This window comes from Pelmatolapia mariae, linkage group LG12, assembly GCF_036321145.2.
Source record: "Pelmatolapia mariae isolate MD_Pm_ZW linkage group LG12, Pm_UMD_F_2, whole genome shotgun sequence".
NCBI lineage: Eukaryota > Metazoa > Chordata > Actinopteri > Cichliformes > Cichlidae > Pelmatolapia > Pelmatolapia mariae.
In genome coordinates this window covers 37,204,878-37,232,166 of record NC_086237.1, presented here as the reverse complement: position 1 = coordinate 37,232,166, position 27,289 = coordinate 37,204,878, and the positions used below count along the sequence as shown (strand labels likewise).

General features: G+C 41.3%; 1 protein-coding gene across 1 annotated transcript in view; it reads right to left on the bottom strand.

Moving 5' to 3' along the window:
• Window positions 1-5,488: 5,488 nt before the first annotated feature.
• ddr2l (discoidin domain receptor family, member 2, like) overlaps window positions 5,489-27,289 on the bottom strand; it is a 45,473-nt gene continuing 23,672 nt past the window's right edge. The window contains exons 2-19 of the mRNA XM_063489335.1: window positions 26,096-26,194; window positions 25,815-25,917; window positions 25,518-25,584; window positions 24,196-24,348; window positions 21,840-21,987; window positions 21,368-21,473; window positions 21,108-21,288; window positions 20,111-20,351; window positions 19,949-20,026; window positions 19,558-19,700; window positions 19,084-19,195; window positions 18,793-18,909; window positions 17,499-17,743; window positions 17,287-17,414; window positions 16,577-16,774; window positions 16,216-16,450; window positions 9,957-10,106; window positions 5,489-9,688 (exon numbers count right to left, since the gene is read on the bottom strand). Coding sequence (XP_063345405.1) covers window positions 9,554-9,688; window positions 9,957-10,106; window positions 16,216-16,450; window positions 16,577-16,774; window positions 17,287-17,414; window positions 17,499-17,743; window positions 18,793-18,909; window positions 19,084-19,195; window positions 19,558-19,700; window positions 19,949-20,026; window positions 20,111-20,351; window positions 21,108-21,288; window positions 21,368-21,473; window positions 21,840-21,987; window positions 24,196-24,348; window positions 25,518-25,584; window positions 25,815-25,917; window positions 26,096-26,156 — 2,601 coding nt within the window. The 5' untranslated portion in view covers window positions 26,157-26,194 and the 3' untranslated portion in view covers window positions 5,489-9,553. The remainder of the gene's footprint in view (window positions 9,689-9,956; window positions 10,107-16,215; window positions 16,451-16,576; window positions 16,775-17,286; window positions 17,415-17,498; window positions 17,744-18,792; window positions 18,910-19,083; window positions 19,196-19,557; window positions 19,701-19,948; window positions 20,027-20,110; window positions 20,352-21,107; window positions 21,289-21,367; window positions 21,474-21,839; window positions 21,988-24,195; window positions 24,349-25,517; window positions 25,585-25,814; window positions 25,918-26,095; window positions 26,195-27,289) is intronic.

Here is a 27,289-nt window from a genome sequence, read left to right as displayed (position 1 = left end):
GAGAGCTGTTCTAGAGGTGGAAAATATCAATTAACACTCCCAAAGTAAAAAACATTTAAAATATAAATCATTCAAAAATGTAATTTACTTTCACAAAGGGAAAGGAAATAAAACGTTTTGTTCATGGTCATCCATACATTTCAGCACCTAAGCTAATCAATTTTAAATAATATAATTTCATTCTTTGAAGTGATGTTAGAGAAAAATAACACCAAGACCTTAATCTTGTGCGTGATTTGGCCCATTTAGGACCAATTTGCTGGTTCCTTCTTTCCATCCTTTTTATTCTGTGGTCTTTCCTATTATAACTCCTGCAGGGACCCTGTTTCCTGACATGGACCATTAAATCTTTAATCGACACAAACTAATGAGGCTTTATTCAGCCAGATGTTTGAACTCGAAAACAATTATTATTTTCCGGATTCTTAGGGTCTCAAGATATATTTATTTTTGGCAAAATAAGAATTAAAACCGTTTCTTAAAACGGCACATGGGCACTTACCTGCATCAAAATACAACAGTGGCATTATTTAATGAATGACCCAAATCCTTTATATGTGCACATAAGGCTTAACATTCTTCTGTTTATCATATTTTATTCAGTTACAGATTAAAGATTGTGCTGTTGCTTCGATTCATTCATGACTGGATCATAGCATCCTGCTGTTTGCCCCGTAGGAGCTGTGAGAGTTTATACAGACATCCAGATTCTTCCACGAGTGAACATAATGCAAAAACCAGTAGAAGAGTTCTGGTTTTATGACTATTTATGTTTAACTGATGTAGATTACATCAATTTACCTGGTTTTTGGATGGGACTGATGGCTGGCAGAAATATGAAAGGATCTATTTATTTAGAAGCAAATCAAAATTTGGGAGCCAGAAAAATGGAGAACTGAGAAACAGAAGGGAGATTAAATGACAACCTAACAAAGGCCGAGGGTTCAGTGGAAAAGCTAAAAAAAATTACTCCCTACAACATTTTCCTTGTTACCTTTTCTTCACCACAGCAGAAAACTTTATGAGGTGAAGAAAGGTGGGAAGAAGAATCAGTAAGGAGAAGCAAGAGACTCCATAGTGTAGTGGTTTACACATTCACCTTAAAACTGTAAGGTTTGGTTTGGTCTGATTATAGATGGAGACCCAAATCCCATTTGGGGTTTTATCAGGAAGTATATCTGGTGTAAATCTGTGCCGAGGTGCTTGCTGTGTGAGCTCTTGGGAATAAGGGAACAGCTGAAAGTAGCAGAGTCATGGAAATGCACAGGTTACGTAAGGTCCCAGTCATACCATCTGGTAACCGCAGATCGCTATGGAAAAATGTGGATTTCTCTGATAGTCTGCAAAATGTTGGTGGCAATCTCAAGGTGAAATAGGTATACAAAATAGGTACACAATGCTGCACCTTTCAAGGTGTGTACTTTGGCAGGATATGGACCCAAATGCAGGACTCATACATGGAATGAAACTTAAAGCAGGAGCTTTTATTGCTGGGAGGGCTTTTCATAAAAATAAACTTGACAAAAAACAAATCAAAACCTTGAACATGAAAACTAGACACTAAACTGGACACTAGAAAACAAGAAAAACAAACAAAATAGGAAAACAAAGCAAGGACTGAGAACACAGGGCTTAAATACACCAGGGAGTGATGAGGGAATGGAAAACAGGAGGGAAGCACAGCTGCGGCTAATCTGACATAATGAGACAAGGAAACAAAGCAGAATACACTGATAGTAGGACACAGACTGTCAAAGTAAAACAGGAAGCACAAAGCATTCATAGAGACAGAGACGTGGAAACATGACAGACTCTGGAACAGAAGGAACATGAATCAACAAGACGTGGGACACATGGAACCCATAGAGACAGAAAAGTGTCTGAATGAACATCCAACATACGGAGAACAGAATTAAACCTTCACCAAGAACACAGATGAAGCACAGAAACCTAGAAACCAGGAACTATAAATATAATACAAATAGAAAACCACAATTTAAAGAGTATAACTTAACCAAAAACACAAACACTGGGACACTGAGTGTTCGGTATTCGGTGCCGTGTCAGCATCGAAAATTGTTTTGCTTGTTCTGGTCACTGGCAGATTGCTGCGGTTGCCCATAGTTTGTATTAAATACTAACATCGTTTGCCTTTTACACTTAGACAGGTGGAACATATGGAAATGGAACACATAAGAAAGAAGGATGACAACTATAAATCATGAATAAATACAACTACTTCAAATGCTGTTGCGTTTAAATATTTCTTTAAATTCAACCAGGTTAATAATTTACTGTGCAGAGTCTTGTTGACACGTTTTGTGTTTTTTATTTCTATGGTTACGAGAAGACACAACACATGTTCACACAGTGCTTTACTCTATTTTACTCCATTTTCTATTCTACTTAATCTATTCACTTTAAATGTTTTATCTACAACTCATATTCATTAACCCATATTTTCTTCACAACTGAAAACGTGAATCAAATTTGGGTTCAAGTGAGAAAATGTAGCATTTTAAATTTTGAGGCAGCAAAACATCTCAAAAAGTTGGATGTAGATCAACAAAATGCTGGAAAACGGAACGATACTTAGTAAGTTTTTCTTTTCAGCAGAATCTAGAATTTAGAACTAAGTTAATAAAAAAAACTTTGTGGAGAGCCACTAAATTATCTTTATAGCTTAGATAAAGATTATTAATGTTACACAATTAGGCTTTACGTCTTGATTGGGCAAAAACAGACATTGTTCATGGATTTGGTCAGTTGATTGTTTTTTGTTAATGAAGACAAATTCTTAAGCAGCCTTTAAACTCAAGTCATTGACTGTAAACTACGTCAAAACACGGCCATAGTCATTCAGCAGTAACGACTGTGGTTATAATTTTGCTCTAACTTCCTTTGTAAACCTTTTCTGAACTTCCAAATGTTCGTGTACTCCATTTGCTGATTGTCATTCTGTCACTGACGGCCTTTAAAGTGAAAGGAAAGTAAATGTTCAAAAATGAAATGGCTGAAGCTATTCTCAGTCCTTCATGAAGCTTTTGGTGTACGTGACAGCTCTCACACTAAAGAGACAAAAATAGTCCCTACTGTGACCAGACCTACTCGCACATTTGGAAGGACAGCAGGGAGCAGAGGACCAACAATTACAGCCAGGTTGGGTTTGGCTGGATCTACTCTAGCATCATACCACTTTTATAAAAGCTGTTGTCACCTTGCCCAGTGTTGTGCAAACCTTCACACGTGTGGAACGTTTTTAGTGCTTTCTCAAACTCACAGCACATTTTTAGACTGTCAATTTATCAACCAAGAGACATTTACACTTCATACCTACAGAGAGACTTGGCAACTTTAAACAAACTTCTATCAAAGTAAAACCTGCACCTTGCTTTCTGGCTGTGAGCCACCGTTATGAAATCTGCCGGCACTGAGCCCACACATGCAGGCAAACCTCTGCCTTTGGCTTCTTTGCCAAATTTAGGACAGTTACAAAATCTGTGATTGTCAGGATTCCTGCAGAGTTCATGAGCAACCTGCAAAGGTTTTATAACACTTCTCTTTCATTATTCAATTCGTGCAGTTACTACAGAAACTGATTGATTATGATGCATGATGAATCCTAGATACAAAAGAAACATCTCAACTAAAAGAGACCAAAACCCAATTCCAGAAAAGTTGCAATGTTGAGTAAAATGGAAATAAAAACACAATGAGATGACTTGCAAATCTCATAAACTCATATTTTATTCACAATTGCACATGGAAAACATATCAAATGTTTCAAATAAGAAAACTAAAACAAGTCATTTTAGATTTGATGGCAGCAATCCCTATTTAAATAAAAGTCGAATGGGGCGTCAGAAGGCTAGAAAAGGAAGAAAAAGATCATCTTTAAGGAGGTATCATTTCTCAGAAGTAAAGATAAGCAGAGGTTCACTAATCTGTAAAAAAAAACAGCATCTACTTAGTCTGTGCTACAATTTCAGAATATTGTTCCCAAGTGTAAAACTGGTTTTGAATATCTAATATCTACAGTAATATCATCAAGAGATTAAGAGAATCTGGAGAAATCTCTGTGCACTAGAGACAAGGCCAAAAATGAGTATTGGATGTTTGTAATCTTTAGAACTGCAGGGGGCACTGCATTGAAAACAGGGATGCATCTGTCATGGAAATCACTGCATGCTCAGGAAAACTTCCACAAATCATTGTCTGTGAACACAATTCCCTGTTCCAGTCCTGAAATCCAGGTTTAAGTGCTACCATGCAAAGAAGAAGCAATATCTGAAAACAGAAACGGTGGTGTCTTCTCCGGACTAAAGCTCATTAAAATGAACTGAGGCAAAGTGGAAAATCTGTTCTGTAGTCAGAGAAATCCAAATGGGAAAGCTGTTTGTTTTCTGGTGGTATGGGGGTGCATTAGTGCCTATACTGGTGGTTTGCACACATTTAAAGGCATCATCAATGCTGAAAGGTATATACAAGATTTAGAGCAACATATGTTACCATCCAGATGACGTCTTATTCCAGGGAGGTCCTTGCATATTTAAACCTGACAATACTAAACCACACACAGCATCTATAGTAGAAGAAGTAGTAGAAGAGTCCAGGTACTGAACTGGCCTGCCTGCAGTCCAAACCTTTTGCCAACTGAAAACCTTTAACACATTACGAGAGAGGGTGTTTGTCTCCCGAATCCAAACTGAGAGTTAGTGCCACAAATGAGAGGCATGAAAGCTCCCATTCTACTTTTAAATATCCCAGTAATGCAGTACTTAAGGTCTTTAAGACAAGATGAGGCCTGATTATTCAAGACCTTGTTTATGAAGAGAATTATTTTAATTCAATTCTACATTGAACAGGGAGCGAGTGATGCAACAATCTTGGCTTAATAATGTAACCCACATACAAGGCAGTAGGAGCAGCTTTACAGTTTTTCCAGGTGCAACAGCCAGCTGTTTGGTAAACCCACGGTTACTCTAGACATATTTTCCCGAGGAGGCTGAGACCAAAGTAGAGCTTAAAGAGACTGAAATTTGTAATTTTTAATCATTGGCTGTTACGTTTTATTACCAGTGTTTAATTCACAAAAAAGTTCCTGCCCACCACGGACCCTCTTGTTGTATTGGATCCCTGCTAACCTTTTTTTTTCTTGGAAAAAAACAAAAAGGCTTAAACCCTCACAGAACATTCAAACTTGAAATGAAAGTGCATAAAAATGTGCAGAAATCAGGCCTTCAGTGTTCCTTCAGAACAACAAAGCTTCTCTAGGACTCATTTCCACATATAGGCTGTCCTGTATGTGTGTGTGTGTGTGTGTTTTAAATCTCTCTGCTGCCCCCTGCTGTACAGAACATCGATGTGGTCTAGACTGAAAACTGTAGCGTCAACCGTTGAAAAGCTTAGATTTCAATTTGCGATGTTTTCTCTACTCATGAAAAAAACCCACACAAACAAATAAACAAAGACAAAAGAAAAAAACCCATCTTTGACACATTTACTGTTTATTATAGGAAAACAAACCAAAGTGAGATAGAGTACAGAGTGAAAACCACTTGGGACCAGAGAACACCAAGCTTCATCCTCCCAATATATTAATATAAACAGCTACTAGCCTATGTACAATATGTGTCTGAAACATACTGAAGATTGGAGCAAAGATTAAACAGTGTGGATGAGAAATTACTGTGAACACAACAGGGAAACAAAACAGAACATCTTGTTCAGAAAAATGTCCATAAATGCTGAATTCCTGTGTAAAAAAAAAGGGGGAAAACAAACAGAAATAGCTATAAATTCAGATAAACAATGAATTATTAATAAAAATTACCACACCTAATCTGCATTCACACACTGAGATATTATAGACCAATTATACTGTACACTATCAAACTAAAAGATTTCTCAAATGGAACCAAAACAAAATACACAGGCTCACTGTAGCAAAGGACTCTGGGAGATTGAGTTTAGTGGTTTCCTTCTGTCCATCTTTTCCTCTTGCCTTGAAAACAACAATAACAACTCCCTCTTTTGCTTAGTTAACATAATTTGGCACAACCGAGCAAATCCAGTTAACCACTTTAACCTCAACTAGCTCCCAGTGCTCAAGGGAATGTTGAAAGACTCACTCAGTATCTCACTTTCTCTTAAACACCCGCACAAACACGCTGAAAGAAATGTAAGATACAGTACAGATAACAAAACACTACTGTAACAACAACAAAACACAGACAAATGTACTCAAAAATCTACGTTTGGTCTTTCTCTGTTTGCGCCATTTTTCATTTTATACGATTTGTTCTCAGGGAGGATTTAAAATACTGCAAATGTGTACTGCATACAAATAATACACACTGACATTAACTGAGTGACCTAAACAGTAAAAAAAACAGACATTAAATTATGCTTTACCACCTTTATACATTAGACAAGAACTCTGAAAACAGACACATCAGAAGTTTATTGAGTCATGTTAAAATGGATGGTGCAGGAAGCATGGGGACAAAGCGGCTCTTGCTACTACTAACATGATAGCCACTATCAGCGTCACTGGAGTTAGTTAGTCAAAAGGCTGCACCGTCCGCTACCATCCACAGACTGTAGAAAAGACAGAAAGAGTCTCTGTGTCTGAAAAATGAGGCACAGAACACAGAAGTACCTCAAACCTCCCATTTCTCTAATCGCCAGCCAGAGGAAACTCCACTGGTGGCAAAAAGAGTCTGATTGTACAGAAGTCTATGAGAATCTCTCTTCAGCTAACCTCATTTGTGAAGTAAAGACTTTCCCAGGTAGTTTATAGTCTTATTCAATAGTTTCTAGTCTGACCTAATTAAGCACAAATTTTATTTTGTAAACTACGGTTCATTTAGAGTTAACTGGACTTAAAGCAGGGTATGCTTTGCTTATGCAAATGGGTCTTCCTTATGACCATCCCTCAGTTTCATAGTCAGATCCATCCCTCCCTTGTCAGGTTGTGCAAAATACTCACTTTAGGGTGGCTATGGTCACCTATCTATATGAATCTGTATGGCCTTATATCTGTAACTGCTCGCTTAAATCGTTGCAATGTCAACATGAACTTCCTTATCAGTTATAAATTTTTAATCTTGCAAGAAGGAAGGTGAGGACTGATACTTGGATTAAAGTTAACGCCAACACTTTGAAGATGAGACAGAATCATGAAAATTCAATTCTCGTATTGTTTGTCAGTTTTGGCTGAAGCTGAAATCATCATGAAACATTTGGACATGAAACATTTATTGTTTTGTTTTGGGGTTTTTTTGTTAAAAGTGTATTACTCCTAAGACATCCTGACAGAAGAACAATAAATCCAGTCTACAGTCTGCATCGATCCAGCATCAGTTCTGTAAACGAGACTCTTCTGAATGCCATGCAAAACAAAGTCAGAATGAATGAATTGCTTTTTAAACATAAAAATCTTTATGGTTGTTTCAGTAAAGGTGCTGCAGTGATTGGATGCAGTGACTTCTCTGATGCATTAACCTGTTAAGTGGCCCCCATGTAAAACATACACTGATCTCCTGACCAGCGCTCTTTTGAATATGAACCATGTAATCAGATCCTCTGAGCTGAAACATTAGTCTTTACACCTACATTTGATTAAATATAACTTCAGGAACAGGCTCCGCTACGGACAAACTCAACTAAAATGATACAATCTGCCACAGGGTTATTCCACTACACAGGGTCAGAAAATGAACTATTATTGCAGGACACTCTTTGGTTAAATACCTGCTCAGTGTTGGAAGCACTTAAGACACTTTTTAGCTAAAACCAGTGGTGACAGACAAATGGCTTTTTCCCACTTTCCTGCTTTGCCTAGTTGGAAATCCAGCCTTGGTGTAAGGCCTCCATTTGCCCACAGTCTATCAGCTTTCACTGATCAGTGAACCTTATTTTAACGCAGTAGTTTGGGAACTCACAGCCCCAAATGTAGATGGTACATTAAGTCAAGACAAAATGCCTTGTCTTGACTTACTCAACTCCTGTCTTGATATGGACTGATAGGCTACTGTACCGGAGTTCAAATCCTAGCAAATTCAGACTACAGAAGACTAGACATATCATATGGTGAGACATCTACGTGTGCAGCAATGCAGTAAGTATTACTGTAGTTTATTTCTGTGAATAAAACTGACTAAATGAAGGCAGAGCAGAGCTTAACACCTTCAGCTTTGTGAGTTCAAATAAGGAGATACGCAAGGTGCATTCATAAAGTTCCACAATGCCCATCAAAAATCAAAAAGGATACCTGTTTTAAATCTCCCCACAGATGGCCTGCCAAAGCAGGGCTCCCAACTTTCAGATTTGCATTTGTGTGTCACTGACGTGTGTGAGCAATGAGCCTGAATTTCATTTTGAGAGGACAAACCAAGTGCTGAGTGAAAATCCTGCTTTTTTAATGTTTTGCATGCTGGTGTGCACTAAACTCTGACCACGCTCCTGGTGGTGCCCACGTTTAAATCAGGTATGCTTTTAGATTTTTTATCCACAAAATGTATATTTTGCAGGTCCCCAAAGACAAACACCGACAGGTTAAGCGACACCTTGGTATTCGATACTTGGTTAATCTCCCTGTGACCAGCATCTGAGGTTCAGGCATCCATGACCTTTCCCTCTGGTACCGATTTTGCTACATACGCAAGGCACTTTGAATAAAAGGATTATAAATTTTGACCGTCATGCCCATCTTCACAAAGACATTTACAATTCTGTTTTTATTTTAAAATTGCATTTCAACACTTTTTTTGTCTCTTTGGGAACAAAAGTGGCATGATTCAGTTTTTTCTCATGTGGCTTTAAGTTCTTTTTTTTTTTCAAAATTTCCCACAGATACCCACCGACTGATTTTCAGTCTGTGAGCCACACAGGTTTCTTCAGCTTCTTGGCACCGCAATGTGAACCTCAGCTGACCAACATTCATATCCACAAAAAAAAGACCAACGATTGTGAAACTCCACAAAACAACAAAATTATAAAATATAATAAAAATCTAAAAAATAAAATCCTACACTAAAATCTGACCCTATAGCCCTAGCTCCAGTGTGGATTAATATATGAACACGAATAACTGAGAGACACAGACACAGTGCTTTACAATAATAATAATAATAATAATAAAAACCCACAGGGAAAGGAGAAACTACAAGGACTATCCAGTTTTTTGTAATCTCTAAAAGTCAAAGAGAAGGAAACAAATGGTTTAAGGCAACTTTTGGCACAAACAAGTCAAAAGGCTTGGGGTAAAGCGGCTGTAAAAAAACAGAAGAAGCTATGAAACTGCCAATGGTTTGTTCACTATGGACCAAAAGGTCTGAAGCTTGCGATATTTTCTCCTCTGAGCTGACTAGTCACGTCTCCCTCCATCATCACCTGGTCTTTCAGAAAAGGGAGTTGCTAGTGCCGTGAAGCAAACCAACAATCCCTCTGCACTGTCATTCCAGTCCTCTGTGCTCTTGTGTCAGTCTGTCTTCTTATAAGAGTCCCACCGCCACTGAAATCCCAACTGGCAGATCCCAGCAGCCTTGACTCACTGGTTGACGTGGGGCTTCAGGGCTTGGTAAAGTCCCTCGAAGGTGGGTCGGTCAGGGATATCGCGACTCCAGCAACGCATCATCAGCTCAAAGAGAGAAGGTGGGCAGAGTGGAGGGGCATAGAGGAAGATCTAGTGAGGGACACGGGAGAATTAGAGTGATGACAGATTCCAGTGATTTGTTAAAAAAGACAAATGTTGAGTTAGGTTTAGTAGCCCCTCAAATTTATCCTGCAGGCACTTACGAGCGTCCTGCTTTCCAGGTTTGTAAAGACTGCTATGAGCTGTCTTGGATCCAGTTGCAGTTAAATTAAATGTTTGCAGTTTTACTCTCAGGTGGGCAAAATGATTTGACCCAGTGACAGAAGGTTATTAATCTCTGTCCTGTGTTTCGTCTCACCTGTCTGCCCTGGTTCCTGAAGAACTCGCCAGTGTTCTCTATGACCTGTTCATCAGACAGCAGGCTGTAGGGCTGCTCCTTACACAGAGTGAAGATCTCCCACAGGGTGACTCCAAAGGCCCACACGTCACTGGCTGTGGTGAACTTACCCTGAGGAGAATAATTACATCTGAAAGTTTAACACTCCAACTTTAAAATACTTTTTCTTATTTTCAGTAACTCTCTGAAGACAGCTGCTGATGAAATGTTGATTGCGATGCTTTGTGAGACTTACAAAAAAATACGATACGATAAAAACGTCTGATAAAAAGCTTCTGCTTTAGACCTGGTTTGGGTCAGCTTGGATCCATTGTTTTTTCGCTTAACTTTACAGCTGCAAAAGACATTAAACTTATGCAACCACATTCATAATGCAGAACAGGAAAGTTATTCAAAGAAAACACTGCAGCAAAAAAGATGTTTCATTGTTTTAGTGTGCAAACCGCTACTGGTGCTTCCCCTGAAGGGCAGGAAGCTTTTGAAGAACTTTGTTCCATTAGCTAAACTTCCTTTAGTGAAACATTGAGCATTTGCACTTTGTTATGCATCTAGCAATTTTAAAGACAGGCAACTGTAAAGAGTTTGTTATTTGTTTTGTGGAAAACTGTTTTACTGCTTTCAGCTGTTGATTTTTAAAAAAGAAGACGTGAGGGGAACCTACATGGTTTTTATAAGTCGCTGAACTGATCTAGTCAAATATCCCCAGGGTTTGAATACAATTTCAAGCCTATATAAACTTCTGGACATTAACTCTCTGAACTTTTAGCTCTTCTTCTTTTGAATATTAAAGACTCTAACATTTATTGACTACCAGTCATTTGAAAAAGACTATTTATAGTATTGCATAGAGTCTGGCTTGGCTGGTAGTATGTGTGAAGTATTGGGGGTTAAATAGGCTAAGTAGCATAATCAGCAATTTTTTACTATTATTATTATTCTTATTTATTAGAAAACAAATACAATATCCTGTACGAACATGTGAAAAGTATACAATAATATCTGACCTATTTACCAGCAGATGTTTTCCCAGTTTGGAAAAAAAAAGAACTAAGAACTATAACAGTGGGCTAAAATTCCTCCACAATTATATTAGACTAATAAAGTCATACAGCAAAAAATTACTGATAGTTATTTCTGCTAAAGCTGGTTTTTCGAGCTACTGAATCATGATTAGTTCTTAGTTTTTCACAGACAGAATCCTGTGAAAACGTATCAACTTATCTCATATGACAGCAGCTCTCAGCTCTCTAATACAGAGGAAAGTATAATATTGAAAATAACCCCCCTCTTAATTCATCCTGACCAAACTGGTTTCATAAAAGGTAGGCACTCATCAACAAATACACGTAGATTACTTAATTTGATAGACTACTCATACAGTAAAAACCTTGAAACTACAATATTTTCTCTAGATGCAGAAAAAGCGTTTGACAGAGTTAACTGGAAATTTCTATTTGCAACTTTACACAAATTTGGTTTTGGATCTTCTTTCATCAACTGGTTAAAAATATTATATAATTCCCCAACAGCTTGTGTCAGAACAAATGACCAGACATCCTCCAGCTTCTGTCTCCTGAGGGGCACCAGGCAGGGATGCCCACTCTCCCCTTCACTGTTTGCAATTTTTATCGAACCACTAGCAGCAGCAATTAGACAGAATTCAGTAATTAAGGGCATAAAATGCAAGAACGTGGAACATAAAATCAGCCTTTATGCGGATGATGTGTTACTCTTTCTCCAAAATTCACAAACCAATATCTCTGGGGTGATTGAACTGATAAACTCTTTTGCAAGAATATCAGATTACTCAATTAACTGGTCAAAATCTACAGTCCTTCCGATTAATTGCTCCTTCCATAATTCCTCTTCTACTCCACTGCAATCGGGAAATATAAAATATTTAGGTATTAATGTTTCTCCCAAGCTTGCAGATCTAACTAAATTAAACCATATCCCACTTTTAAAGAAAGTAGAAGGTGATCTGGCTAGGTGGAAATGTCTACCCATATCACTCATGGGAAGGGTTGCCGCTATAAAAATGATGGTATTACCAAAAATAAATTATTTATTCTCAATGATCCCAACTAAACCGCCGCAAGAGTGGTTCAGATCTCTAGATTCATATATGTCCAAATTCCTTTGGAAAAATAAGCCCCCACGTATAAGCTTAAAAACACTACAAAAGACCAAGGATAAAGGAGGATTAGAACTACCTAACTTTCAGCACTACTTCTTGGCCAACAGGCTTCAGTTTATCTCAGGATGGCAAAAACATACCCTCTTAGATGAACCTTGGCTAGATGTAGAACAAGCACTTTGCAATAATCTAGAGATTTCAGATCTACCGTTTATCAGCTCAAACATCCAACGACATGAATGCTTCAAAAGCGTCAACATCAGCTCCTCTCTGACAGCGTGGTGGGAGTTTCTGAAGTTGACAGAGTCTCCATTAATCCCATGCAAACGTACACCTATCTGGAACAACCCTGACATATTACAAAACAATAATATGATAAACTTTTCAGATTGGAGTAGTAAAGGAATCAAATATTTAGAACATATACTAGAAGGAACAGAATTTATTTCATTTGACAGACTAGTTACACAATATGGGATCAACAAGAAAAGATTTTTAGAATATCAACAAATTAAATCCATAGTAAAAAAGAGATTTAAACCGGGTCAAGTTGAACTACAAACACCACCAAGTGTGGTTCAATTTCTTACTCTTAAAACCCCCAAATTACTATCCAAAATATACAGAATGCTTTCTAAAATAGATGAATCAATATCACTTCCTATTGCAAAATGGGAAGCGGATTTATCAGTTAACTTAGACCAAAACTTCTGGTCTCAGATTTGCTTAAAAACCTTTCATTTAATTAGAAATCCCAGTCTTCAATTAATTCAATACAAAATACTACATAGAGTGCACTATACAGGTCATCGGATGTTCAAGATGGGCTTTACGTCTACCAACAACTGCTCACACTGCCAAACCAATTCACCGGACAATTATATCCACGCTCTTTGGTTCTGTCCACCAGTTCAGAAGTTTTGGCGTGAGATATGTGAAGACTTATCAAAGTGTCTGAAATGTAACATTCCAACTTCTCCTTTAGTATGTTTGTTGGGCAGCTTAGATAATGTCACTACGGAAAAGAATATAGCCCATATGGTTTTCACTGCCCTATGCATAGCCAAGAAAACAGTCCTCATGAACTGGAAAAATAAAAATAATCTTAATTCTAACCAATATAGAAATTATCTATTAGATTACATTAGTCTTGATACAGCCTCTGCCACCACATCAGATCAATTGCTCTGGGCTCCTTTGATCAGCTCCATCACCTAGTGGGGGTGGGGGGCCATAGTTTGGTCCCACCTTCACTGTTGTGATTGGTGTGGGGGTAGGGACAGGCTTAGGGCGTCGGGGGGTTCCCCAGGAGCATCTTCCTTGGGGGGCTCAACCCGGGGTAGCGGTCATGGCCAATTAGGGGCTCTGTTGGCTCTTAGGTGACGGTTTCCTCGTGGCTGCGTGCAGCGGGGCTAGGGGAGGGTCTGTGCTGACGGACGTGGGTTACTGACCTGGTAGCCTGGCTGCCCCTGGGTGGGTCCGGGATGGGCGTGAGGTTCTGGGGGCGCTCCGTCTCTGGGCTGGGGCCCTGGCCGGGCCTCAGGGGCTTGGGTCCTGGTTGGTGTGTTGCCGAGGTTGTGGGCGGGTGGGTGTATGGGGGCCCGGCCCTGGCGCGGGGTGCCGCCGGTGCATCGAGCCACCTGGGGGGCTCTTCAACTGGTGGGGGAGGTTGTCACATCTTGCAGGAGCTTTCCTCTCTTCAGGAACTCTCTCTGCAGGAGGGGGAGATACAGGAGTGGTGGAGGAAGATCTCAGCCTGGGCGTCTATTGTCTTGTGTAGTCTGGAAGATGAGTGGATGATGGGGTGGGTGCAGTTTTCTCTGTGGTGGGGTCAGGTGAATTGTCCCGGGCTCTGTGGGGCCGGGGGGCGCTGCTGCACTGGGCCCCGGTCCGGATGGGCCTGGGCCCCCTTTCCCTGGCGGGTTGCACAGCATGGGGGTGCCTACTGGGGTCAGCGGGGGAGCTGGCCCAAGGGAGGGGTCACTTGCCCCTCCCTTCCTTCCCTCCCCATCTCCAGCGGCCTCCCTCTTCCTGCTCCACCACAATCACCCACACATGCAGGGCCTTGGGGTAGGGGTGTGTCACCAGGGTGCAGAGGAGACATCCCCCCCCTCTGTCCCCTTCTGGCTGCCTCTGCCTCAATTTTATCCCACAACTTAGACATTCACATTACTCACACTCTCATTACACATACATATAGGATCTTGGAGGTGGGCACGCTACACGGATTCCAAACTACCATCAGGGTGTACACCTCACCCCTGGCGTCGTTGCCCACCTCTCAATTTTAAATACATGTAGACATTGAGGGCTAGCAGGAGGGGCTATATGCTTACCTGCTGCTCTGGCAGGTGGCTCCATGCCCTCCTGGGTTTTAAATGCACCTTAGAACACACATACATCAACAGTACATATGAGCGGGTGGAGGGAGGTTTGGAGTCTTCCTACACCCCCGTTCTCTGCGGCCTGCTGGAGCAGGGGGGCTAGGAGGAGGAGTTGGCCGTCCGACTGGGGTCTGGTGTATGGGGCCTCCCTGCTGCTGCGGAGTCGGGGCGGTCTGCTTCTCCCCACCGCAGGGAAAAGGGTTACACCACCTGAGTCTGGGTGCAGTTTCCCCCTCCAGGGGCAAGGGTACCTAGACTCGGGGCTTAGAGTACGCTTGGGGAGTGTGATTGTGTGTACAGCGTCTCTCTATGTCTGTCTCCACGTTGGGTGAGTGTTGAGCAATTGTATATGAGAGCATGAGGGTGGGAATAGATGTTTGTATCTGTGTGTGCCTGTTTGTCTGTGTCTATATGTCAGGTTGGGTATCAGACGCCACCTCTCTGAGGACATCTCAGGCCCTCCAAGGTTTGGAGGCCCATCTCCCCCCACCACTTCCCCTGCCGGTGGCGGACGCCCTCAGACATCGGTGCGTTGGTGGTTCTCTGTCTCCGGGGGTGGGCGCCCAGGTACCCACCGGCTCACTCCTTGGCGGCTGCTTATTGGGGCCTGGAGCCTGGGGCTCGCTCGGGCCACCTTGGGGATGGGGTGCCCTCGGCCTCACGGCCCGGGGCTCGGCCACTCAGGCACAGCTGGCTGCCGGCGGAGCTCACGGGCACGTCACTGCAACCCCCCCTGGCTTCTGCTCCGCGGCTGCTGAGTGACCCCTCATCTGGGACTCTCCTCAGCTCTTTCTGGGATAGTGGCGCGGCTGCCCCTCTGTTGGTCTTCCTTGGTCTCTTGTGTTCTGGGGGCCTCTGGATGTCTGGAGTCTTGATCTCCTCCATACCTGCTTCATGCCCTGGAGGTCGGGGCAGTGGCCCCCCACACCCTCTAGCAGATCATTACATGAAGGAACCTTTTAAAAACAAGCGCGTTCATGCTCACAGGTGTACACACGGGTGATCACACACACAAATTACACCCTTTTTGGCTCCTACCTCAAAGCACACTGTGCGCTGTCGATCTCACGTGCTGCACAATAATGTTTAATATTTAGTATTTACTGTCATATTCTCATATATCATTGTGATCTTGTTTATTACTCTCGTTTTCTTCTGCTTGCTTTCTTTTTTCTTTCTCAACAGGTGATCCAGGTGATCGATATATGTATTTTTTGTCTGCTTATTCTGTTGGTTTTTGTTTTTTGCCCTTTTTCCCCGTCCCTCTTCTCAGGTTTTTTTCTTTCCCTCTTTCTTTCTCCACATTCTCTCCTCCAGTCAAGTCTGTCCCGTATTCAGCAAGTGAAAATAAAATAAACAATAAAAAGTTGAATCAAATGGACCATTACGGCAAGGCTGGGATGGTCCATTTGGTAAAGTAAATCCGTTGGGCATCTTTCTTCGCCTTTAGACAATAATTCTGATGGCAAAAGAACCAAACGGGACAGGTTTAAAAAAAAAAAAAAAAAAAAAAAAAAAAAAAAAGGAAAGTATAATATTCATCAGGCTAACATTCATTCAAGTATCTGAAGATTTTTAATGCAGCAGGAGAATAACCGCAGAACTTCCACCAAAAAGTAACACATGACAGAGGTGTAAAGTTTAAAAGGAGCAAAATAAAGATCGTATCTTAAATCAACTCCCTCCCTCCAAACCTTACCAGCAAGATGCTCTCCCAGGCCATCCATCGTATAGGCAGCACCGCCCGGCCCTGGATACGGTAGTAGTCGCTGCTGTACAGGTTTCGGCTCATACCGAAGTCGGCAATCTTGATGGTGAGGCGGCGGTCCAGCAGGCAGTTTCTTGTGGCCAGGTCACGGTGCACAAAGTTCAGAGATGCCAAGTACTTCATCCCCGACGAAATCTGCACCGCCATATGGAGGAGGTCAGAGAGGCTGAAGTGGAGAAGCAGAAAGCGATTAAAAGTGGTGAGAATCAAAAGCGCACTAACAAGATAGTTTAGAAACCTGACAGTCGATTGTTTTCATGTATGACCTGTGCGAACTGTGTGCATAGTTAACCTGACTGAAGGGATGTTGTTGGCATGTGTTAGAGTGCTCTCGATCTCCCGCTGCGACAGGAACATGTTGAGGTCTCCGTTCTCCATGTACTCAGTAACCATGCACAGGGGGTCGGACGACACACACACACACAGCAGTCGGATGATGTTGGGGTCATTCAGACGAGACATAATCTTTATTTCCTTCAGGAAGTCGTTCCTGATCGACGGGCAGATAAAGGAGAGGGAGCATTTTCAGATCTGTTCTTCAACTCAAAGGAACCACCTACAAGCATCTCTTCCTCAGTGTTACAGTGATGCACAGATCTTATTTGTTCCTGCACATCTCTTGAAGCTCTTACACCAGTTTATCCTAATATATTCTCATCTACAGAGTCAAGTACTGCTCTCACTTCAAATAACAGTCTTTTAAAGACAAACATGGTCTGCATTTGTAGGTAGGAGGGATTTCTGTGCAAAAATTAGTCAACCAGGAAATACAGTTTGGAGCTTTCTGTCCTGCACGTTATTCATTTGACTAGTTATGGACTACATTTTTGTTTTTTAGTATATAAATAGTAAAAAAATCTCATCATATGAACACATTAAAGCAATGAATACACTGATTTTAACCAATATATGCTCTCCAGGTGATGAACCTTTAACCACCTCAGCTCCAGATTGATATAGTTTGACATAATCCCGTTTCACATACACACTCATAAAGAGTACCTGGCTTGGCTGGTAGCGTCGGCCCTCAGCTGTTTAACAGCCACAAGAACCGAGTGACCATCTCGGTCAGGGAGGGGCGAGCCTTCCCCAAGAAATTCTGGGAGTCCCTCCGCCTCACACAGGTGGACCTGCCAGGGAAGAAGATGAAATAGGGATGAAATAAGATTTTTCCAGGATAACTTTGCAGCCCACGAAACCTCTCACAAGCTCACCTCGCCAAACTGCCCCTCCCCCAGCTTCTCCCTGAAGATCAGCTGTTGCCGAGGAAACTCGGCAGCGGAGATGTCCTTCCTGGTGAGAGAGTCCACGGTGAGGGCGGGGACGGCGTACATGTTGCTGCCAGTGACGCCCTGCAGCCGCACGATGTCCGTCTCAGCGTAGTGTGGCGCATTGCTATGGAAACACTGGTGCGGCGTGCACTGGGTGATGTCTGGCTCAGCGTAGCCACCTCCACATGCTGTTGGAAAGACAAGTGCTTGTTTAATTAATGTCTAATAAAAAAAAAAACTGAAGTGAAGCTTACTGAAAAGTACCAACAGCACAAGATTATAGTAAAAACGTTACTGGCAATTTCTAGTTTTCTATTCAAAGTAAAAGCAGTACTTCTTTATCATTTTACTAGTACCATTATTCTACTTGCTGACTGAAGTTTTACTAGTTTGAATTTGTTTTTTACAGAAGTTTTTTTCAATCCAGGATATCCCAACCTCTCAGGGTTAGGTCCCCTCCAGTAGGTCATGAGAGGTCATAAGATGATTCATAGAAGGAAAAGAATTGAAAAATAAAAATAAAATAAAATTCCAAACTTCACTTGATTTCACTTAAGTATATGTGATCTGATTAACTGCATGAAGTCACACCTTTCAACTCTTACCACGAAGCCATCCTGATGTCATATGACAGGAAGTCAGCAGGAGGAGGTCATAGAGAGGATTACCAAGGAGGAGAGCTGGAAGAAGAGGAAACTTGGAAAAGAGGCGCAGAGAGCCGAGAGGAAAAGGAGAGAAGCACTGCAGAATAAGTATGAATGAGCATGCATGTTCAACTTCATCTGGGAAACTTAAACAGAGAGAAAAAGGAGAAAAAAGAGCTTATTTAACACGTTCTGAAGTAAATTAACTGGAGAGAAACAGGTTGAGGAGCTGTTAATGAGTGACAGAAGATCAGAACTTTGATGGATGCTTGAAGTTCGTAGAGTTTGTTTGAAATTACTGATATCGCCACCAGGAGGCAGCAGTCTCTCTTATTGAAAGGCTTTCGACCTTTTTTCCTCTACAGCTGTGATTAATCATGTCATAATGGATAGATCTGGAACATCTCTGAGGCATCAATGATTCTTAACACAAATTCCTACTACAAACCTAAACACACGGTTATGAAGTGGTCACTCAAAGACAAACATCATGACGCAGCGTTCAAAGGACTTTCTGCTATTTGTCAACTTGTGTCTTTTTCACTAATTCTTAAATGAACGCCTGCATCGACTTCATCGTTGAAGGTGTTTACCAGATGCCTCTGCGCTCTGTGACAGCTCTGGAAGTTTGTTTCTCAGCACCGCTGGGTTCTGGTACTGAGGGTCCAACAGGAAAATTCTCTCGTAGTGAGGGTCAGCGTTCACGGGACCTGTGGAAAAACAGCAGGAATCAGTCAAGGATAAATGTACATAGAGAGATTTTCTTTAGAATATCTCTCCTACAAACACGAAATTTAACACCTTAACTTTCACCAATTCTTTCTGCATGAATAATAATGGCAATCAAAGGCATGTTTTAAATGATACAAGGAAAAGAAGAGTACCAGTCGGGGCGCGTCCAGAGCGCGGGGGCACAGGTGGAGTCTGTAAAATGATGGTGTCACTGCAGGAAGACAGCCGGACCGTCACCTCCTCATCAAGAATCCGACGTGGACCCTAGATTAGGATGGAAGAAAGAAAAAAAATGGGGTCACAGATACCTGTAAAGAGTCAGTCAATTCATTCTCATTCGTTCTTTAATCTGATTTAATGCTTAATAGTCCTGATTCAGCCACAAACATAAGCGATAATCTTATTTCCTAAAAAGAAAAATAAATACCTCCTATCTCCCTCTTGAGTTTGGGATCTAAACTGCAGCTTTTAACCTCTTTTTGAGGTTTTGATTTTTTATTTTTTAAAACCTAAAGCGATTAAGTGATTACAGCATCTTTAACACCAACGGACATGACAGGAAGTTAACAAAATAAAGGTATTTCCACTCAGAAAAACAAAGGTAATTCATTTATTTGTATCCTCACCTTCTCTAATACCTTGCAGACGTACTGACACCATAGGATAAGAAAGATGATGATGACCAACAAAAGGATGATGGTTACCAGGCAGCCGATAAGGATGGGTGTTTTCCCATCTTCTGGTGTGACACTAGCTGATGGAGCAGCGGCTGAGAAGAAAGGTTAGAATACCATATACCAAAGATTTTATCATTTGTTTCTGCAAATTCATTTGTTAGTGGGCTCCACTAAGTATGACAGAAATGCTAAAAAAGATATATGTCCTCAAAAATTAAGAAAAAGGCAAAAAAAATGACCTGAGCACAAACTGACAAAACAGCGCCCTCTATCTGTCGCAGTTTTGAAGTGGCGACTTTAAAACTGTCTGTCTTTAAAGTGAAACAATTAATTGTCAAACCTATCTCCTGTGCAGGTGTTGTGATGGTGTCCTTAGTGGGTAGAGGAGATGTCATTTGGGTCAGGAATATGGTGTCCACTGAAAAACAAAAACCAGGAAGTTACTTATTTTTCCTTCTTTTACTGTTCTGCACTTTTGTTTGCATGTGCGTGTGTTTGTTACCTGACTGAAAGGAAATCTCGCTGAACATCATCCAGATGTCAGCAAAGTAAAAGCGGCAGCGGAGGGATTTGGCAGTGCGGTGGTTCAGATCCACGGTGACGTAGCGAGCACTCGGATTCCGGTCATCCAGCACTGTCTTGAACTCCACAGGCTCCGCCTCCCATACAAAGTGGGGCTTAAACCAACAGGAGACCGAGGAGAAGATCTTCACATTGCGGGAGAACATGTTGTTACTATGGACCTGGATGGAGAATGAAATAAGAGTAAGTAGCAGATCTGCTATTGTTTGTAAAGCGTGAGGGAGTTCCACAGGGATCTAAAGCTCATTTATAATGGACTCAGACAAAGTGGCAACGATGGCACAGTAGGAGGAGATGCTAGCAGCTGCTGATGCGTGACTTAAAAGTAAACACATGACTCCACTGAGCATTGCTGGAGCACTTGCTGGCTGCGCTCCATATTACAGGAAGAGCAAACGCTGGATGGAAAGTACTTTTGCAGTTACATCAGTTACACAGTGATGAAGGAGAGCTGTAAGCAACTGGTTAAAAAGCTTGACCAGATATAAAGGTAGGCAGAAAACACTTTTCAATCTCTTTTATTATGTGACAATCCTGTGCCTGCTAAATCCTGCTATGCTAAAAGAGCATGCTAAAACCACATTTTGAATCTCCAAAATGCCTTCAAACTCGTGGGGACGGGCATTTTGTCCCTATAAGTGACTTCTGGCCCCCGCAAGTATAGTATCATGCAATTTTCTGTCCTCACAAAGATGTTTAAACAGGTCCACTGCCATCAGCCTAGGCTGACGCTGACATGGTGCCGAGCAAACTAGAGAAACCTGATACTGGATCTGAACCAGAGGCAATTTTTAGGCTCTGAGTAAGTCTGGTAATTGCAAAAACAAATGTAAAAGTGCTGTCAACCACTACTGCTATGACAAAGTTTGTGGTGAGTTCATAGTACTGATGAGGTAGAGGAAGCAAAAATGAAAAACCTTCATCGAGGTGAAGTTTCTCTGCCTGTCGAACACAAACTCCATCTCCACGTGTTCCAGCGAGTCGTTCTTCCAGCCCAGGTAGTCGTAGCCAGGCCACACGCTGTACTCGTGGGTCCGTGTGAAGTCATCTTGGCCGATCACGCCGTCCGTCAGCTGACCCAGGCCGCCGAAAAGCTTCCTATCGGATGACAAAGCAGTCAGTAAACAGGAAACGCTGACATGTGATGTGTGTACGAGTGCAGCAAAGAGAGACCCACCCCCTTTCGTGTACTCCATCATATGTGGAGTCATTGAGGTTGGCGATGGGATAACCCGGCGGTTGCATCCGCTGACCCTCTGGAGCGCTGTAGGATATCAGCCCATCTGAAACCAGGAGGAGTGGAAAGTTAAAGGTGCAGTTCATCCCATTTTACTGTTATCTCACCACAATAAGATCCCACAGCTGCACTCAGAACAGCAAACTTTCAACCTTCATGACAACAGTGTGAGGATCACACTCATATCATTCAAATTCCAGTTTTTGCTTGATATAAGGATCTGATAAACAGCAGTGTTTGTTAAATAAAAGTGTTGCTTGTGGATGAAAAACGGTTGTTTATGGACATTAAAAGCTTTTATGTTGACATGAAGAGGTTTACTTGTCTCTGAGGAAGTGTAAACAGTCTCTAATGGCAGTTGAGCTGACGAAAACGCACATTAACAAAGAAACTGTGTGTTTATGTGTCCTACCGTCCCATGAACAGCCGTACAGCTCCACTCTCATGCAGACGGTGGTGGACAGTCTGGTCACGGGGAGCAGCCGGACGTAGCGGGTGACGATCGGAGGGCGGAGGTCCTTTATGACAGAGGTGTAGGCATCTTTGTTTCCCTCAATAATCTATACACAGATATCAGGGATACAAAGAAGACCATCACACCAGGAGTACAGAAAGATTAAACCCCTGGAACATCTGTTCAATCAGTAGGTTAATAGTGTTGTTACAAGTTGTCATGTGACATGTTTTGACTTTATAGCCATCTTTATACAGTCCATTGATTTTCAGAGAACTGCTTGACAAACAGTGTCCGGGCCAGGTGAGGCCTGTGCCCTCATTATTCTGTGATAAATGAACCAGGCAAGAGATCTGGAGTTGATTCCAAGTGTTGAACGTGTATTTGGAAGGTGTGCATTGGAACTCCCAAAGAGACATTGGTGCAAGTGAAGGAGGGAATTTTTAGGCTGAAAAACAAACAAACAATAAAGCTATTAAAGCAACACGTTCCCACTCCCAAAGCGTAACATTTTATGCTAGGTGACAAATAGTCGGTATATTACGATTTCAGCCACCCAACGCTATATTACGAGTTCGGAAAATGAGAACCGTTGGAACGAATCCACACATGTACGTTTATTTTACTTAAATTGCTTTGGAAAACACTATCTAACACAATTAAGGTGTTGGTTACGATTAGGGATAAGGTTAGGGTTAGGGCTGGAATACACGGCTGGAACATGTCTTACCGTGGGAGCGTCATTCTATTCGATTTCATCCACAATCCAGCGCGTAGCATACAAACGCAGAAGGTCACCTTTTGCATTCCCATGGAACACCTCAGGACTTGACAAATCGTCTGTATATTACGCGTTGGGAGTGAGAATGGGCTGATTAAAGAGATAGAAATGTTGCTATCTAGCCAGTTTTATAGGTTTTGTGTTACTTTTGTTAAATCCCTTGATTTAGACCTGAAGGTGTGCATTTCAGTCACATTTTGATTGCTTGATTAAAATCCACTGTGATGGTGTCTAGAGGAAAATGTGTGCCTGACAATAGGGAGTTAAATATGCTGCAATATTAGAGAGAGAGAGCCCCAGTGAGCAAACAACCTGCTATGAGCAGCGCTTGGCAATAGAGACCACCGACAAAATCAAGATCAGGGAGGGGCAGCAACCAACGATTGGTGCATCTGATATCCCTGTGTTGGTGTTTTTTCTGCATCATCATAACAATGTGTGTCCAGGATCAACATTGAAAGTGACCAGTCACATTGTTGTGATGTCACAGCTTTGTATTATGGGGTAAAAAAGAAAAAAAAAAGGCTATGTTTATATGAAACGCTCTGTGTTTTCTTTATTAATCTATACAATCTAATAAAAATATTATCAAGTCAGCTTCTGTTAGCCAAATTTAGTTTGCTCATGTAAGTTTGCTAGTGATACTTTTAAAATAATTAACTAACTTCTTGGCCAGTGCAAACTGAAAGCTGATTGGTCAGTTGCAACGTAGATCCTGGACCAACATTATTATAATGATGCAGGAAAATTTCTTTAAAAAGACAAGAAAAGCTATGCTAAACAAATACAAAGTGACAGCAAACCCCCTAAATGACCAGAATTATTGAATAAAGTGACAAAAACACGAAAACAATCACAAATAGATGCAAAAGGACGGTGAGGATGATGCCAAATTTATGTTCACAAGAAAATAATATATATATTTTTTAATATTCACTGCCTCTCACACAGTGCCCCTGCACAACTGCACGTGTAGAAATAAGCAGCCGAACATTCAAAGCAAAGAAGACAAGCTTGAGAGTTTCTGCTGACGGCATGAATCAGTTACTCCTCAGCGGATGTTTCCGGGCTTCATTTCCTAAAGTGAAAAAAAGCACCCTGAGAAATTTGGAATGTGAATCTTTGTGCTGCTGGGCACAAAATAACCAGAAATCTGCACAGACTCTGGGAAGTTCCCCATGTGAATGTGAGGGAGGAGCCTCAGATCAAAAACATGATTCTGGTGTTTTAAATTGTTCTAACAGTGTTGCGTAGCCGCGGGGACCTCGAATGCCAACAGGAAGCTGGTGTGTAAATGTAATTTCCTCTGATATGAATATGAATGACCAGAAGCAGCTTAGAGTGAAAAACGAGTGGAAAAAAATCCTGTTCGTTTCTTTTTTTTCTTCCTCTTTCTCCAGTCTTCCCTCCATCAGTCCTCACGTATTTTCTCCTATTCTTCCTTCGGCTCAGACCCTTCTCATGTCCCATTTTTCAGTCTGTTTCCTCTCTCCTCTCATCAAGTCATTTTTGTAATATATTTGGGTCACTCACCTCGTTCCCCTGCCGATTCCTCCAGGACTTCCACAGCTTGCCGTCCCTGCTGTAGTTTACGCGATACTCTCGGGCAAACTCATTCCCAGAGTTCCTGATATATCGTCCCTGAGTACCAATAACCGTCAGAAAGGTGAGTCTGCCAAGATCCACCTAAAAAGAAAATTCCAGCAAAAGGCTTTCGGTCAAATCATGTAACATGCGAGTAACCTAAAAACCAAAGGCTGCATTTAAAGATAATATTGTATCATTAACGTGGGAAAATGGTTCACCCCAAAAGTATAGCGGCAAGCCGTCCACACATCTGGTTGTTAATCCTGCAATTTTAATGTCAAGAGGCATGCAGCTTCCAAATACGAGATGCATTCAAGTCAGAGATCTATAACAGGCTTCAAAGTTGGTTTTTATCGTGAGCTGAGTGTTTGCAGCGTCTCAGGATTTTTGTTGCATTTCTACAGAAATCGGCCCATAAAGAAAACTGTAAAAACTAAAGATGCTCTGTGTGCCTTTACTCAACAGTGTGCACACAAAAACCTCTGCAACATCACAAAATTATTTTCAGGTTTTAGATTGTTTAATTATTTTCCTCATTTTAACATATTAAATGTATGTCAATATACAGATATTAAAGCGACTTAAACAGATGTGAAGTGTAAGAATGTCTGAATCACATAAATATGCAGCTCATGTGCCACTGAGGATTTTCCATACAGTCTCTGATGTCCACAGATGACTGTGACTCAGATTCTCTCCTTTGATATTTAAATACCTACAGCTTCACACTGCAGCATTCACACATGTGGCGCAGCATCGATACCACCAACTTTATTAAAAGATCGCTCAGTTCTGAAGGTACGTATTTCTTTGTGTTCCACTCGTCCCACAAGTCAGCTGTTATACACAGATTTAGGTTTATATGCCAGTTTGTAATAAAACAGCCTTCTCTGGGTAACACATGAGCTTCTAGATTTATTCAAAGAATAACTTTGTAGACCATACACAGACTTCACCTTTAAATCAGAATGTACTGAATTTAGCTGCTTCGCAAAGCACTTAAATATTGTGTTGCACTCTGAAACCTCAGATTCTGATCCATTGGGATCTTTTCACACGTTCTCATGTTACACTGACTGCGCAGCGCCACTTTCTCCTGCATGCACGACACCTTCTTACTTATGGAGTAGAACTTAGCCACATAACACTGGACTTGATGTAGATTTTGAGGATATCTATCATCTAACTGAAAATACCCAGAGATCACTTTGCAACATACAAACAAATGCAGGTAAATGGACATGGCTGAGCACGCTTCAGACACAAACCTCGAGGTACTGACTGACTGGCAGCGCTGCAGGACACCAGGCGCCGTCTCCCTCCTCACGATTCAACCTGCACACACACACACACACACACACAAACAGATAAAACACACTTGCACAAGTTTAACCAAAAGATGGAGTTCTAAAATCTACAAATTTTTATTTGTCTTCATTCTAAAGCATATTTAATCGATTTTGTATCCCACAATTCCATTTCAGGTTTTTCTTTTTTTCTTTATTCAAGAGTTAAAAACAATAAAAGACACTTTTTTAAAACCAGTCGACTTAAGCCACACTGACCTGGCGTACTGTGGTCCTGTTGTTTCGTGCCATTGGCTGGATGCTTTGAGCGCATCGTCTTTGATCCGTCCATCCTCCATGCCCAAGGGGTAGCGACAGTGTGCTGGAAAAACACATTCACAATTTTATTTTTATGTGTTTTGCAAGGACGGATTTTAGATCTTTACAAATGAAACATTTTATTGAGTTGTAACTGTTTAAATTGGCTCGTTGCAGAGGACGGATTTAGATTTAAAATCAAGATGGGGTAAAATGGGGTTTGTGTGTGTGTGCCTGTGTACCGGGATCAATCTGTCCGATGGCTGCTGTAGCTTGAAGGATCAGCAGCAAGAAGAGGTGCATGATGGTCCGCCGATCACACCAACACACACACTACATCTCTGCGAGACACAGAAAAAACAACATGAACATCTGCAGCTGACAGTGAATGACGGCTCAGACAACAAGGGAATAAAGTGTTACAGTAACCATTTCTTTCTGGAAACCCATCCCTCTATTTTCTTCATTTTATCCAATTCAGGGTTGTAGTCAGGCTGGAGCTTATTCCCTGGACAGGCCGCCAATCACAGACAGACAACCATTTACACCTTTTGCCAATTAAGAATACCCAGCTAACCTAACGATGTCTTTTGACAGTGGGAGGAAGCCAAGAGTCCGTGGAAAGAACTCATTCCAAAACAGGAAAAGCGCTAACCACCGCAGCACCACGTTGACTTCTTTTGGGAAATATCCTTGCAATTTTTTGCACATTTTTAGGAAAATTCTGAGGAAAGTTTCAATAAACCGACCCATAAAATACAGCATTATTTTGTCTTTAAGTTGACATGCCAGTTTGCACATATGCAAAGACCATTATTGCCATCGTAAAATAAAAAAGGTCCTATAAACACATAACTAGAATAGATGTTTAAGTCCTTGATTTTGCCCGCCATCGTCACCCACAGTTGACAATCATAGAGGAAAATATTAAATTGGTTTTACAAGTGAAGTTTTAGCTCTTATTAATATTTTAGCTGCATTCCATATGTTACAACGTCTCCTGTGTGATGATGATTTTTTTTAAGGAATTCTACTTTTGGTTTTTTTTGCTGCTCCTATCCTTATTCCCTCCTTAAAATAATTTATTCCCTTTCATCCCATTTTATCCGGCAACATATTTTCATCTGGTTCTAATTTATCTACGTTTAAAGAATCATTCTACGGTTTACTATAAAATCTAGAGAGTCTTTCAGCTATCATATCCCTCATTTGAGGCTTGAATAGACGTGAATCCCTCATTCAAGCAGAACTCTGGAGATTTAGGTCTTCCATTGTGCACATTAAGAGTAATTTAACTGATTATCTGACATTAAAACATTGAAAACTGCAATTTCCTCCAAACAAAACAAACAAAATCTTTGTTTTCGCTGTAGGAAGTCGACTGTCTCCAGCGGTCACTGTTTTACACAACTGCAGCAGGATGGATGGATGAGGAA